Raw genomic sequence first — 15,236 nt, forward strand, 5'->3', positions numbered from 1 at the left:
GGGTTGGATATGCACCATTGGTTTGGGCACACAAGCCCGTGGGGCGTCGGGTGCAGGGGTGCCTATTGCGGTTGGATCTTCTTACCAGCTCCGGGTCGCGGTCAGGGGGGCCTTCTGGGTTTAGGCTGCAGGCATCGACTGGAGGCTTGAGGCAGGTCAGGGGTCGCTGGATATTGGTTCAGGATCACTTGGGTGACCTCCTTGTGGTGTTTTTCCACTTGAGCTCAGGCCGGGTTCAGCGCATGCAGAGTGGGCTGGATTTGCGGTCTCTTGCTGCTGCCAGAGGTTGCAGTTGAACAAAACCGGTGTTCACAGGAGAACCAGTCTTTGGAAGTGAAGGCAGGCAGGTCCTCCAGGGTTTTCGAGGTTGCTGGCTGCAGGACACACCAGGATTTTGCAGGAGCGGGTTCGAGGGGAGACAGGCCAGGAGGGCTGGGGCCAAGTCAGTTGGCGTCTTCCTCTTGTTAGCTAGTTGCACGGCTGTTCGGTCCTTCTTTTCTTCTTGTTGTCAGGCTGGATCTGAGGAAGCAAGGTTCAGGGTGCCCCCTAAATACTAGATTTAGGGGCATTACAGGTAGGTAAAGGGCAGGGACCAATGGGTCCCTTCCCTGGGGTGGGTACACCCTCTATCGTGCCACCCTCCAGTGGGAGGGGGGCAGGAGCCTGCCCCTGGTTGGCTGGGTCCCCCATCCTCAAGATGACAGGGACCTAGAGTTGTGCTTCACCACGCCTCCCCCACCTGAGGGGTGGAGTTGGCAGAGGTGGGCACACCTCTTTCCCTCACTTGTTTTTCCCGCCGGTTCTCCCACCCAAAGTGGGGGGTAGAACTAGTGGGGACCAGTTGCTGAAAGCAGCAAATGGTCTGGGGAGGCTCACAAAGGTGGCATGCCTTTGAAGCCTCACCTTCGTGAACCCTGCCCATCCTGGGGGAGGAGGCTTGGCACCTCGTCCCAGGATGTGCATTGTTTCAGGCCCCAAGAGCAGCAGGCTCTCGACCCAGGGGTCCAGAAACATGTCTGTTGGTGGCAGCCTAAGCAGCCACTCAGTCGGGTCACTAGAAGTTGGCTGAGTTTCAGGGGGCATCTCTAAGATGCCCTCTGTTGTGCATTTTATATTAAATCTCACACTGGCATCAGTGTGGGTTTAATGTGCTGAGAAGTTTGATACCAAACTTCCCAGTCTTCAGTGTAGCACCATGTACTCTTAATGGCAGCACTGAACATACAATGCCCAAGAATGGACTTGGGCACTGTAGGGGTACTGGGCACATGCACCTGTACCCTCACCACTTGTATAGTGCACCCTGATAGAGGGTTGACTGATCTATGCCAGGGCAGTGGTTTGTGGGCATGGCACATAGGGATGTGTGCCATGTTGACTCTTCACTTTGTTCTGCACCAAGATACTCAGCCTGCAAAGGCAGTGTGTGGGTGTCAGGGTACAGTGCCCCTAAGGGTAGCACAATAAGTGCAGCAGCCCTTAGAGGCCTTCTCTGGCCACAGTGCCCTGGGTACCTGTGGTACCATTTACCAGGGGCTGACCTGTGGCCAGAGATGCCAATTGGATTTAGGCTTCAATGTAATTTTAGGGAAGGAACATAGGCCCTGGGTACCTGATTAGCAGGAGCCAAGGGCACACTCAGGCAAAGAACATCAGCAATTCAGCAGAAAGTGGGGGCATACCATGCAAGAAAGAGGGCACTTTCTCACAACCAGGGAAGGTTCAACCCCAATGAAGCAAAGGAACAGAACCAGGCCTCTGAAGCCAGTACCAGGAGGGGGCCGTCCTTTGATGTTTTGGAGGAAAGGGACCAGGCAGCTGTGACCATTTGTCTGCTCTTTAATCTATTTTCCTGATGTTTACAATATCTCTAATTTTGTTTTCAATATCTCTAATTTTGTTTTCAATATCTCTAATTTTGTTTTCATTATCTCTAATTTTGTTTTCAATATCTCTAATTTTGTTTTCTCTGACTAAAACATGACTTTTATTTCTGTAAGTAGCCATGTCAACATTAAATAATGCTATATTTGTATGTTATAGGAAAGCCCTTGTAGTTTCCTGTATCCCCGATTACCTCTTGCCTATTTCCAGGCCAGAAAGAGGTGAACCAGGTTCACATGAGAGATTCTTTGGCAGCTTCGGTGAATAAGGTACGGTGGGAGCTTGGAAAGGATGTTTTACACTTCTCTATCCTCTCCCACTTGTATATAACCAGTAAATCCCTCCTCACAGAATGTATCTAGTAGGACCCAAGGAACCAAGGCTCATATTGCTGATCCCAGGAACAGCAGAATCTGTCGAGGCAATCGGCGATAGAGTCCGTGTCTGAGGACGCGAGGACGCTCTTAGCGTCAGGATACTAGGACAGTGGGCCTGGCTGTGAGACAATTCAGGTTACTATGTAACTACAACAGTATTAACCTCTTCCATGCTGATGACGGCCCCCAGCCGTCATGCATCACAGTGCTCATGTGCTGATGACGGCTGGGGGCCGTCATGAACCCACCCGATTTTAAAAACTGCCGCACAAGCGCAGAATCGTGGCCATGCCTGTCGTGCCCACGCGACGAGACAATGCCCAAGGGGTTAATATTGTTGTTGTCTTTGTTATTACTATCATCATGATATGGAAAAGCTGTATGATCGTATTGTCTGTGTTGTAAGATCCTGAAACATTGTGAACAGTTTCTTGAAAGAAAATATGAGGCATTATAAGGGCTAATTGACAACTTACCCTACCTGTGTTTATCTAGGTAGTTGTTTATTACACTGCCTGTGTTTCTGTGGGTACTGGGGTATTACAAGGCCTGTGTTTATCTAGGTAGTTGGCTATTACACAGCCTGTGTATCTGTAGGTACTGGGGTAATACAAGGCCTGTGTTTATCTAGGTAGTTGGCTATTACACTGCCTGTGTTTCTGTAGGTACTGGGGTATTACAAGGCCTGTGTTTATCTAGGTAGTTGGCTATTACACTGCCTGTGTTTCTGTAGGTACAGGGGTATTACAAGGCCTGTGTTTATCTAGGTAATTGGCTATTACACTGCCTGTGTTTCTGTAGGTACTGGGGTATTACAAGGCCTGTGCTTATCTAGGTAGTTGGCTATTACACTGCCTGTGTTTCTGTAGGTACTGGGGTATTACAAGGCCTGTGTTTATCTAGGTAGTTGGCTATTACACTGCCTGTGTTTCTGTGGGTACTGGGGTATTACAAGGCCTGTGCTTATCTAGGTAGTTGGCTATTACATTACCTGTGTTTCTGTAGGTACTGGGGTATTACAAGGCCTGTGTTTATCTAGGTAGTTGGCTATTACACTGCCTGTGGTTCTGTAGGTACTGGGGTATTACAAGGCCTGTGTTTATCTAGGTAGTTGGCTATTACACTGCCTGTGTTTCTGTGGGTACTGGGGTATTACAAGGCCTGTGTTTATCTAGGTAGTTGGCTATTACATTGCCTGTGTTTCTGTAGGTACTGGGGTATTACAAGGCCTGTATTTTATCTAGGTAGTTGGCTATTACACTGCCTGTGTTTCTGTAGGTACTGGGGTATTACAAGGCCTGTGTTTATCTAGGTAGTTGGCTATTACACTGCCTGTGTTTCTGTGGGTACTGGGGTATTACAAGGCCTGTGTTTATCTAGGTAGTTGGCTATTACACTGCCTGTGTTTCTGTGGGTACTGGGGTATTACAAGGCCTGTGTTTATCTAGGTAGTTGGCTATTACACTGCCTGTGTTTCTGTGGGTACTGGGGTATTACAAGGCCTGTGTTTATCTAGGTAGTTGGCTATTACACTGCCTGTGTTTCTGTGGGTACTGGGGTATTACAAGGCCTGTGTTTATCTAGGTAGTTGGCTATTACACTGCCTGTGTTTCTGTAGGTACTGGGGTATTACAAGGCCTGTGCTTATCTAGGTAGTTGGCTATTACATTGCCTGTGTTTCTGTAGGTACTGGGGTATTACGAGGCCTGTGTTTATCTAGGTAGTTGGCTATTACACTGCCTGTGTTTCTGTAGGTACTGGGGTATTACAAGGCCTGTGTTTATCTAGGTAGTTGGCTATTACACTGCCTGTGTTTCTGTAGGTACTGGGGTATTACAAGGCCTGTGTTTATCTAGGTAGTTGGCTATTACACTGCCTGTGTTTCTGTGGGTACTGGGGTATTACAAGGCTTGTGTTTATCTAGGTAGTTGGCTATTACACTGCCTGTGTTTCTGTGGGTACTGGGGTAATACAAGGCCTGTATTTTATCTAGGTAGTTGGCTATTACACTGCCTGTGTTTCTGTAGGTACTGGGGTAATACAAGGCCTGTATTTTATCTAGGTAGTTGGCTATTACACTGCCTGTGTATCTGTAGGTACTGGGGTAATACAAGGCCTGTATTTTATCTAGGTAGTTGGCTATTACACTGCCTGTGTTTCTGTAGGTACTGGGGTATTACAAGGCCTGTGTTTATCTAGGTAGTTGGCTATTACACTGCCTGTGTTTCTGTGGGTACTGGGGTATTACAAGGCCTGTGCTTATCTAGGTAGTTGGCTATTACATTACCTGTGTTTCTGTAGGTACTGGGGTATTACAAGGCCTGTGTTTATCTAGGTAGTTGGCTATTACACTGCCTGTGGTTCTGTAGGTACTGGGGTATTACAAGGCCTGTGTTTATCTAGGTAGTTGGCTATTACACTGCCTGTGTTTCTGTGGGTACTGGGGTATTACAAGGCCTGTGTTTATCTAGGTAGTTGGCTATTACATTGCCTGTGTTTCTGTAGGTACTGGGGTATTACAAGGCCTGTATTTTATCTAGGTAGTTGGCTATTACACTGCCTGTGTTTCTGTAGGTACTGGGGTATTACAAGGCCTGTGTTTATCTAGGTAGTTGGCTATTACACTGCCTGTGTTTCTGTGGGTACTGGGGTATTACAAGGCCTGTGTTTATCTAGGTAGTTGGCTATTACACTGCCTGTGTTTCTGTGGGTACTGGGGTATTACAAGGCCTGTGTTTATCTAGGTAGTTGGCTATTACACTGCCTGTGTTTCTGTGGGTACTGGGGTATTACAAGGCCTGTGTTTATCTAGGTAGTTGGCTATTACACTGCCTGTGTTTCTGTGGGTACTGGGGTATTACAAGGCCTGTGTTTATCTAGGTAGTTGGCTATTACACTGCCTGTGTTTCTGTAGGTACTGGGGTATTACAAGGCCTGTGCTTATCTAGGTAGTTGGCTATTACATTGCCTGTGTTTCTGTAGGTACTGGGGTATTACGAGGCCTGTGTTTATCTAGGTAGTTGGCTATTACACTGCCTGTGTTTCTGTAGGTACTGGGGTATTACAAGGCCTGTGTTTATCTAGGTAGTTGGCTATTACACTGCCTGTGTTTCTGTAGGTACTGGGGTATTACAAGGCCTGTGTTTATCTAGGTAGTTGGCTATTACACTGCCTGTGTTTCTGTGGGTACTGGGGTATTACAAGGCTTGTGTTTATCTAGGTAGTTGGCTATTACACTGCCTGTGTTTCTGTGGGTACTGGGGTAATACAAGGCCTGTATTTTATCTAGGTAGTTGGCTATTACACTGCCTGTGTTTCTGTAGGTACTGGGGTAATACAAGGCCTGTATTTTATCTAGGTAGTTGGCTATTACACTGCCTGTGTATCTGTAGGTACTGGGGTAATACAAGGCCTGTATTTTATCTAGGTAGTTGGCTATTACACTGCCTGTGTTTCTGTGGGTACTGGGGTATTACAAGGCCTGTGTTTATCTAGGTAGTTGGCTATTACACTGCCTGTGTTTCTGTAGGTACTGGGGTATTACAAGGCCTGTGTTTATCTAGGTAGTTGGCTATTACACTGTCTGTGTTTCTGTAGGTACTGGGGTATTACAAGGCCTGTGTTTATCTAGGTAGTTGGCTATTACACTGCCTGTGTTTCTGTGGGTACTGGGGTATTACAAGGCCTGTGTTTATCTAGGTAGTTGGCTATTACACTGCCTGTGTTTCTGTAGGTACTGGGGTATTACAAGGCCTGTGTTTATCTAGGTAGTTGGCTATTACACTGCCTGTGTTTCTGTAGGTACTGGGGTATTACAAGGCCTGTGTTTATCTAGGTAGTTGGCTATTACACTGCCTGTGTTTCTGTAGGTACTGGGGTATTACAAGGCCTGTGTTTATCTAGGTAGTTGGCTATTACACTGCCTGTGTTTCTGTAGGTACTGGGGTATTACAAGGCCTGTGCTTATCTAGGTAGTTGGCTATTACATTACCTGTGTTTCTGTAGGTACTGGGGTATTACAAGGCCTGTGTTTATCTAGGTAGTTGGCTATTACACTGCCTGTGTTTCTGTAGGTACTGGGGTATTACAAGGCCTGTGTTTATCTAGGTAGTTGGCTATTACACTGCCTGTGTTTCTGTGGGTACTGGGGTATTACAAGGCCTGTGTTTATCTAGGTAGTTAGCTATTACACTGCCTGTGTTTCTGTAGGTACTGGGGTATTACAAGGCCTGTGTTTATCTAGGTAGTTGGCTATTACACTGCCTGTGTTTCTGTAGGTACTGGGGTATTACAAGGCCTGTGTTTATCTAGGTAGTTAGCTATTACACTGCCTGTGTTTCTGTAGGTACTGGGGTATTACAAGGCCTGTGTTTATCTAGGTAGTTGGCTATTACACTGCCTGTGTTTCTGTATGTACTGGGGTAATACAAGGCCTGTATTTTATCTAGGTAGTTGGCTATTACACTGCCTGTGTATCTGTAGGTACTGGGGTAATGCAAGGCCTGTATTTTATCTAGGTAGTTGGCTATTACACTGCCTGTGTTTCTGTAGGTACTGGGGTATTACAAGGCCTGTGTTTATCTAGGTAGTTGGCTATTACACTGCCTGTGTTTCTGTGGGTACTGGGGTATTACAAGGCCTGTGTTTATCTAGGTAGTTGGCTATTACACTGCCTGTGTATCTGTAGGTACTGGGGTAATACAAGGCCTGTATTTTATCTAGGTAGTTGGCTATTACACTGCCTGTGTATCTGTAGGTACTGGGGTAATACAAGGCCTGTATTTTATCTAGGTAGTTGGCTATTACACTGCCTGTGTTTCTGTAGGTACTGGGGTATTACAAGGCCTGTGTTTATCTAGGTAGTTGGCTATTACACTGCCTGTGTTTCTGTGGGTACTGGGGTATTACAAGGCCTGTGTTTATCTAGGTAGTTGGCTATTACACTGCCTGTGTATCTGTAGGTACTGGGGTAATACAAGGCCTGTATTTTATCTAGGTAGTTGGCTATTACACTGCCTGTGTTTCTGTAGGTACTGGGGTATTACAAGGCCTGTGTTTATCTAGGTAGTTGGCTATTACACTGCCTGTGTTTCTGTGGGTACTGGGGTATTACAAGGCCTGTGTTGATCTAGGTAGTTGGCTATTACACTGCCTGTGTTTCTGTAGGTACTGGGGTATTACAAGGCCTGTGTTTATCTAGGTAGTTGGCTATTACACTGCCTGTGTTTCTGTAGGTACTGGGGTATTACAAGGCCTGTGTTTATCTAGGTAGTTGGCTATTACACTGCCTGTGTTTCTGTAGGTACTGGGGTATTACAAGGCCTGTGTTTATCTAGGTAGTTGGCTATTACACTGCCTGTGTTTCTGTAGGTACTGGGGTATTACAAGGCCTGTGTTTATCTAGGTAGTTGGCTATTACACTGCCTGTGTTTCTGTAGGTACTGGGGTATTACAAGGCCTGTGTTTATCTAGGTAGTTGGCTATTACACTGCCTGTGTTTCTGTAGGTACTGGGGTATTACAAGGCCTGTGTTTATCTAGGTAGTTGGCTATTACACTGCCTGTGTTTCTGTAGGTACTGGGGTATTACAAGGCCTGTGCTTATCTAGGTAGTTGGCTATTACATTACCTGTGTTTCTGTAGGTACTGGGGTATTACAAGGCCTGTGTTTATCTAGGTAGATGGCTATTACACTGCCTGTGTTTCTGTAGGTACTGGGGTATTACAAGGCCTGTGTTTATCTAGGTAGTTGGCTATTACACTGCCTGTGTTTCTGTAGGTACTGGGGTATTACAAGGCCTGTGTTTATCTAGGTAGTTGGCTATTACACTGCCTGTGTTTCTGTAGGTACTGAGGTAATACAAGGCCTGTATTTTATCTAGGTAGTTGGCTATTACACTGCCTGTTTTTCTGTAGGTACTGGGGTATTACAAGGCCTGTGTTTATCTAGGTAGTTGGCTATTACACTGCCTGTGTTTCTGTGGGTACTGGGGTATTACAAGGCCTGTGTTTATCTAGGTAGTTGGCTATTACACTGCCTGTGTTTCTGTAGGTACTGGGGTATTACAAGGCCTGTGTTTATCTAGGTAGTTGGCTATTACACTGCCTGTGTATCTGTAGGTACTGGGGTAATACAATGCCTGTATTTTATCTAGGTAGTTGGCTATTACACTGCCTGTGTTTCTGTAGGTACTGGGGTATTACAAGGCCTGTGTTTATCTAGGTAGTTGGCTATTACACTGCCTGTGTTTCTGTAGGTACTGGGGTATTACAAGGCCTGTGTTTATCTAGGTAGTTGGCTATTACACTGCCTGTATTTCTGTAGGTACTGGGGTATTACAAGGCCTGTGTTTATCTAGGTAGTTGGCTATTACACTGCCTGTGTTTCTGTAGGTACTGGGGTATTACAAGGCCTGTGTTTATCTAGGTAGTTGGCTATTACACTGCCTGTGTTTCTGTAGGTACTGGGGTAATACAAGGCCTGTATTTTATCTAGGTAGTTGGCTATTACACTGCCTGTGTTTCTGTAGGTACTGGGGTATTACAAGGCCTGTGTTTATCTAGGTAGTTGGCTATTACACTGCCTGTGTTTCTGTAGGTACTGGGGTATTACAAGGCCTGTGTTTATCTAGGTAGTTGGCTATTACACTGTCTGTGTATCTGTAGGTACTGGGGTAATACAAGGCCTGTATTTTATCTAGGTAGTTGGCTATTACACTGCCTGTGTTTCTGTAGGTACTGGGGTATTACAAGGCCTGTGTTTATCTAGGTAGTTGGCTATTACACTGCCTGTGTTTCTGTAGGTACTGGGGTAATACAAGGCCTGTGTTTATCTAGGTAGTTGGCTATTACACTGCCTGTGTTTCTGTGGGTACTGGGGTATTACAAGGCCTGTGTTTATCTAGGTAGTTGGCTATTACACTGCCTGTGTTTCTGTAGGTACTGGGGTATTACAAGGCCTGTGTTTATCTAGGTAGTTGGCTATTACACTGCCTGTGTTTCTGTAGGTACTGGGGTATTACAAGGCCTGTGCTTATCTAGGTAGTTGGCTATTACATTGCCTGTGTTTCTGTAGGTACTGGGGTATTACAAGGCCTGTGTTTATCTAGGTAGTTGGCTATTACACTGCCTGTGTTTCTGTGGGTACTGGGGTATTACAAGGCCTGTGTTTATCTAGGTAGTTGGCTATTACACTGCCTGTGTTTCTGTAGGTACTGGGGTATTACAAGGCCTGTGTTTATCTAGGTAGTTGGCTATTACACTGCCTGTGTTTCTGTGGGTACTGGGGTATTACAAGGCCTGTGTTTATCTAGGTAGTTGGCTATTACACTGCCTGTGTTTCTGTAGGTACTGGGGTATTACAAGGCCTGTGTTTATCTAGGTAGTTGGCTATTACACTGCCTGTGTTTCTGTAGGTACTGGGGTATTACGAGGCCTGTGCTTATCTAGGTAGTTGGCTATTACACTGCCTGTGTTTCTGTAGGTACTGGGGTATTACGAGGCCTGTGTTTATCTAGGTAGTTGGCTATTACACTGCCTGTGTTTCTGTAGGTACTGGGGTATTACAAGGCCTGTGTTTATCTAGGTAGTTGGCTATTACACTGCCTGTGTTTCTGTGGGTCCTGGGGTGTTACACTGCCTGTGTTTCCCTGGGTAGTTGGGTGTTCCACGGTCAGTGTCTCTGTAGGTGCTGGGGTCTTACTCTCTCTGTGTCTCTATGGGTATTGGGGTGTTGCACCTCCTATGTTTCTGTAGGTACTGGGGTATTCAACTGCCTGTATTTCTGTTTTTCTGTGGGTATTGAGGTATTCAACTGCATGTATTTGTCTAGACACAGGGGTGTTACACTGCTTATGTTTCTGTGGGTACAGGAATATTACACTGCCTGTGTTTTTGTGTGTTCTGGGGTGTTGCACTACCTGTGATTCTCTGGGTACTGGTATATTACACTGCCTGTGTTCCTGCGGGTTCTAGGGTGTTACAATGCCTGTGATCCAGCGTGCTCTAGGGTATTACACTGCCTGTGTTCCTGCGTGTTCTAGGGTGTTACCCTGCCTGTGTTCCTGTGTGTTCTAGGGTGTTACACTGCCTGTGTTCCACTGTGCTCTAGGGTATTACACTGCCTGTGTTCCTGCGTGTTCTAGAGTGTTACCCTGCCTGTGTTCCTGCGTGTTCTAGGGTGTTACACTGCCTGTGTTCCTGCGTGCTCTAGGGTATTACACTGCCTGTGTTCCTGCGTGTTCTAGGGTGTTACCCTGCCTGTGCTCCTACGTGTTCTAGGGTGTTACACTGCCTGTGTTCCTGCGTGTTCTAGGGTGTTACCCTGCCTGTGTTCCTGCGTGTTCTAGGGTGTTACCCTGCCTGTGCTCCTACGTGTTCTAGGGTGTTACACTGCCTGTGCTCCTGCGTGTTCTAGGGTGTTACACTGCCTGTGCTCCTGCGTGTTCTAGGGTGTTACCCTGCCTGTGTTCCTGCGTGTTCTAGGGTGTTACCCTGCCTGAGCTCCTGCGTGTTCTAGGGTGTTACACTGCCTGTGTTCCACTGTGCTCTAGGGTATTACACTGCCTGTGTTCCTGCGTGTTCTAGGGTGTTACCCTGCCTGTGTTCCTGCGTGGTCTAGGGTGTTACACTGCCTGTGTTCCTGCGTGTTCTAGGGTGTTACCCTGCCTGTGTTCCTGCGTGTTCTAGGGTGTTACCCTGCCTGTGTTCCTGCGTGTTCTAGGGTGTTACCCTGCCTGTGTTCCTGCGTGTTCTAGGGTGTTACCCTGCCTGTGTTCCTGCGTGTTCTAGGGTGTTACCCTGCCTGTGTTCCTGCGTGTTCTAGGGTGTTACACTGCCTGTGTTCCCGCGTGTTCTAGGGTGTTACACTACATGTTTTTCAGTGCTCCTAGGGTGAAGAATGAACCCACCTGGTATGTTTTGCTATTTGATTTCTCACCTCAGACTATGATACCATGATTGCTCCCTGTTCGCTTCAGATTAAGCGGGTAATACCAGGGCGTTTTCTTGCTTGTTTTCCAGAAGGTGGCGAAGGCCCTGACCAGCTCCTGCGCCCTCCTGGGGGGCTTGCTGCTCTTCCTACTGCTGCCCCCTCTGATGTTCTGCAGCATGGAGGGCTGGACATACGAAGAAGCCGTCTACTTCGCCTTCATCACTCTCAGCACCATCGGCTTTGGGGACTATGTGATTGGTAAGCCGCTGCTCCACTACCACTATTACCACCACCACTACCCTCCATTACCACCACTACCACTACCACCATAACCACCACCACTACCTCCATTACCACCACCACTACCACCATTACCACCACCACCACTACCACTATTACCACTGCCACTACCGCCATAACCGCTACCACTACCACCATTACCACCACCACCACTACCACTATTACCACTGCCACTACCGCCATTACCACCACCACTACTTCCATTACCACCACTACGTCTACCACCATTACCACCACCACTACCTCCATTACCACCACCACCACTACCACCATTACCACCTCCACCACCTCCATTACCACCACTACCACTATTACCACTGCCACTACCTCCATTACCACCACCACCACCATTTCCACCACCACTACCTCCATTACCACCACCACTACCGCCATTACCACCACCACTACTGCCATCACCACCACCACTACCACCATTACCACCACCACCACTACCACCATTACCACCTCCACCACCTCCATTACCACCACTACCACTATTACCACTGCCACTACCTCCATTACCACCACCATTTCCACCACCACTACCTCCATTACCACCACCACTACCGCCATTACCACCACCACTACTGCCATCACCACCACCACTACCACCATTACCACCACCACCACTACCACTATTACCACTGCCACTACCGCCATTACCACCACCACTACCGCCATTACCACCACCACTACCACCATTACCACCACCACCACTACCACCATTACCACCACCACCACTACCACCATTACCACCACCACCACTACCACTATTACCACTGCCACTACCTCCATTACCACCACCACCACCATTTCCACCACCACTACCTCCATTACCACCACCACTACCGCCATTACCACCACCACTACTGCCATCACCACCACCACTACCACCATTACCACCACCACCACTACCACTATTACCACTGCCACTACCTCCATTACCACCACCACTACCGTCATCACCACCGCCATTACCACCACCACCACCACTACCACCATTACCACCGCAACCACCTCCATTACTACCACCACTACCGCCAATACCACCACCACTACTGCCATCACCACCACCACTACCACCATTACCACCACCACCACTACCACTATTACCACTGCCACTACCTCCATTACCACCACCACCACCATTTCCACCACCACTACCTCCATTACCACCACCACTACCGCCATTACCACCACCACTACTGCCCTCACCACCACCACTACCACCATTACCACCACCACCACTACCACTATTACCACTGCCACTACCTCCATTACCACCACCACCACCATTTCCACCACCACTACCTCCATTACCACCACCACTACCGCCATTACCACCACCACTACTGCCCTCACCACCACCACTACCACCATTACCACCACCACCACTACCACTATTACCACTGCCACTACCTCCATTACCACCACCACCATTTCCACCACCACTACCTCCATTACCACCACCACTACCGCCATTACCACCACCACTACCACCATTATCACCACCGCCACTACCACTATTACCACTGCCACTACCGCCATTACCACCACCACTACCGCCATTACCACCACCACTACCACCATTACCACCACCACTACCTCCATTACCACCACCACCACTACCACCATTACCACCTCCACCACCTCCATTACCACCACTACCACTATTACCACTGCCACTACCTCCATTACCACCACCACTACCGCCATCACCACCGCCATTACCACCACCACCACCACTACCACCATTACCACCGCAACCTCCTCCATTACCACCACCACTACCGCCAATACCACCACCACTACTGCCATCACCACCACCACTACCACCATTACCACCACCACCACTACCACTATTACCACTGCCACTACCTCCATTACCACCACCACCACCATTTCCACCACCACTACCTCCATTACCACCACCACTACCGCCATTACCACCACCACTACTGCCCTCACCACCACCACTACCACCATTACCACCACCACCACTACCACTATTACCACTGCCACTACCTCCATTACCACCACCACCACCATTTCCACCACCACTACCTCCATTACCCCCACCACTACCGCCATTACCACCACCACTACTGCCCTCACCACCACCACTACCACCATTACCACCACCACCACTACCACTATTACCACTGCCACTACCTCCATTACCACCACCACTACCGCCATCACCACCGCCATTACCACCACCACCACCACTACCACCATTACCACCGCAACCACCTCCATTACCACCACCACTACCGCCAATACCACCACCACTACTGCCATCACCACCACCACTACCACCATTACCACCACCACCACTACCACTATTACCACTGCCACTACCTCCATTACCACCACCACCACCATTTCCACCACCACTACCTCCATTACCACCACCACTACCGCCATTACCACCACCACTACTGCCCTCACCACCACCACTACCACCATTACCACCACCACCACTACCACTATTACCACTGCCACTACCTCCATTACCACCACCACCACCATTTCCACCACCACTACCTCCATTACCACCACCACTACCGCCATTACCACCACCACTACTGCCCTCACCACCACCACTACCACCATTACCACCACCACCACTACCACTATTACCACTGCCACTACCTCCATTACCACCACCACCACCATTTCCACCACCACTACCTCCATTACCACCACCACTACCGCCATTACCACCACCACTACCACCATTATCACCACCGCCACTACCACTATTACCACTGCCACTACCGCCATTACCACCACCACTACCGCCATTACCACCACCACTACCACCATTACCACCACCACTACCTCCATTACCACCACCACCACTACCACCATTACCACCTCCACCACCTCCATTACCACCACTACCACTATTACCACTGCCACTACCTCCATTACCACCACCACTACCGCCATCACCACCGCCATTACCACCACCACCACCACTACCACCATTACCACCGCAACCACCTCCATTACCACCACCACTACCGCCAATACCACCACCACTACTGCCATCACCACCACCACTACCACCATTACCACCACCACCACTACCACTATTACCACTGCCACTACCTCCATTACCACCACCACCACCATTTCCACCACCACTACCTCCATTACCACCACCACTACCGCCATTACCACCACCACTACTGCCCTCACCACCACCACTACCACCATTACCACCACCACCACTACCACTATTACCACTGCCACTACCTCCATTACCACCACCACCACCATTTCCACCACCACTACCTCCATTACCCCCACCACTACCGCCATTAGCACCACCACTACTGCCCTCACCACCACCACTACCACCATTACCACCACCACCACTACCACTATTACCACTGCCACTACCTCCATTACCACCACCACCACCATTTCCACCACCACTACCTCCATTACCACCACCACTACCGCCATTACCACCACCACTACTGCCCTCACCACCACCACTACCACCATTACCACCACCACCACTACCACTATTACCACCACCACTACCGCCATTACCACCACCACTACCACCATTATCACCACCGCCACTACCACTATTACCACTGCCACTACCGCCATTACCACCACCACTACCGCCATTACCACCACCACTACCACCATTACCACCACCACTACCTCCATTACCACCACCACCACTACCACCATTACCACCTCCACCACCTCCATTACCAC

At 48.6% G+C, this 15,236-nt stretch overlaps 1 protein-coding gene across 1 annotated transcript in view; it reads left to right on the forward strand.

The window, feature by feature from the left end:
* The window catches only part of KCNK17 (potassium two pore domain channel subfamily K member 17), a 261,871-nt gene that overhangs the window by 240,288 nt on the left and 6,347 nt on the right, over positions 1 to 15,236 (forward strand). Inside the window, exon 4 of the mRNA XM_078647331.1 lies at positions 11,282 to 11,450. Within this exon, the coding sequence (XP_078503457.1) occupies positions 11,282 to 11,450 (169 nt within the window). The remainder of the gene's footprint in view (positions 1 to 11,281; positions 11,451 to 15,236) is intronic.

This window comes from Lissotriton helveticus, chromosome 6 (genome assembly GCF_964261635.1).
Source record: "Lissotriton helveticus chromosome 6, aLisHel1.1, whole genome shotgun sequence".
Classification (NCBI taxonomy): domain Eukaryota; kingdom Metazoa; phylum Chordata; class Amphibia; order Caudata; family Salamandridae; genus Lissotriton; species Lissotriton helveticus.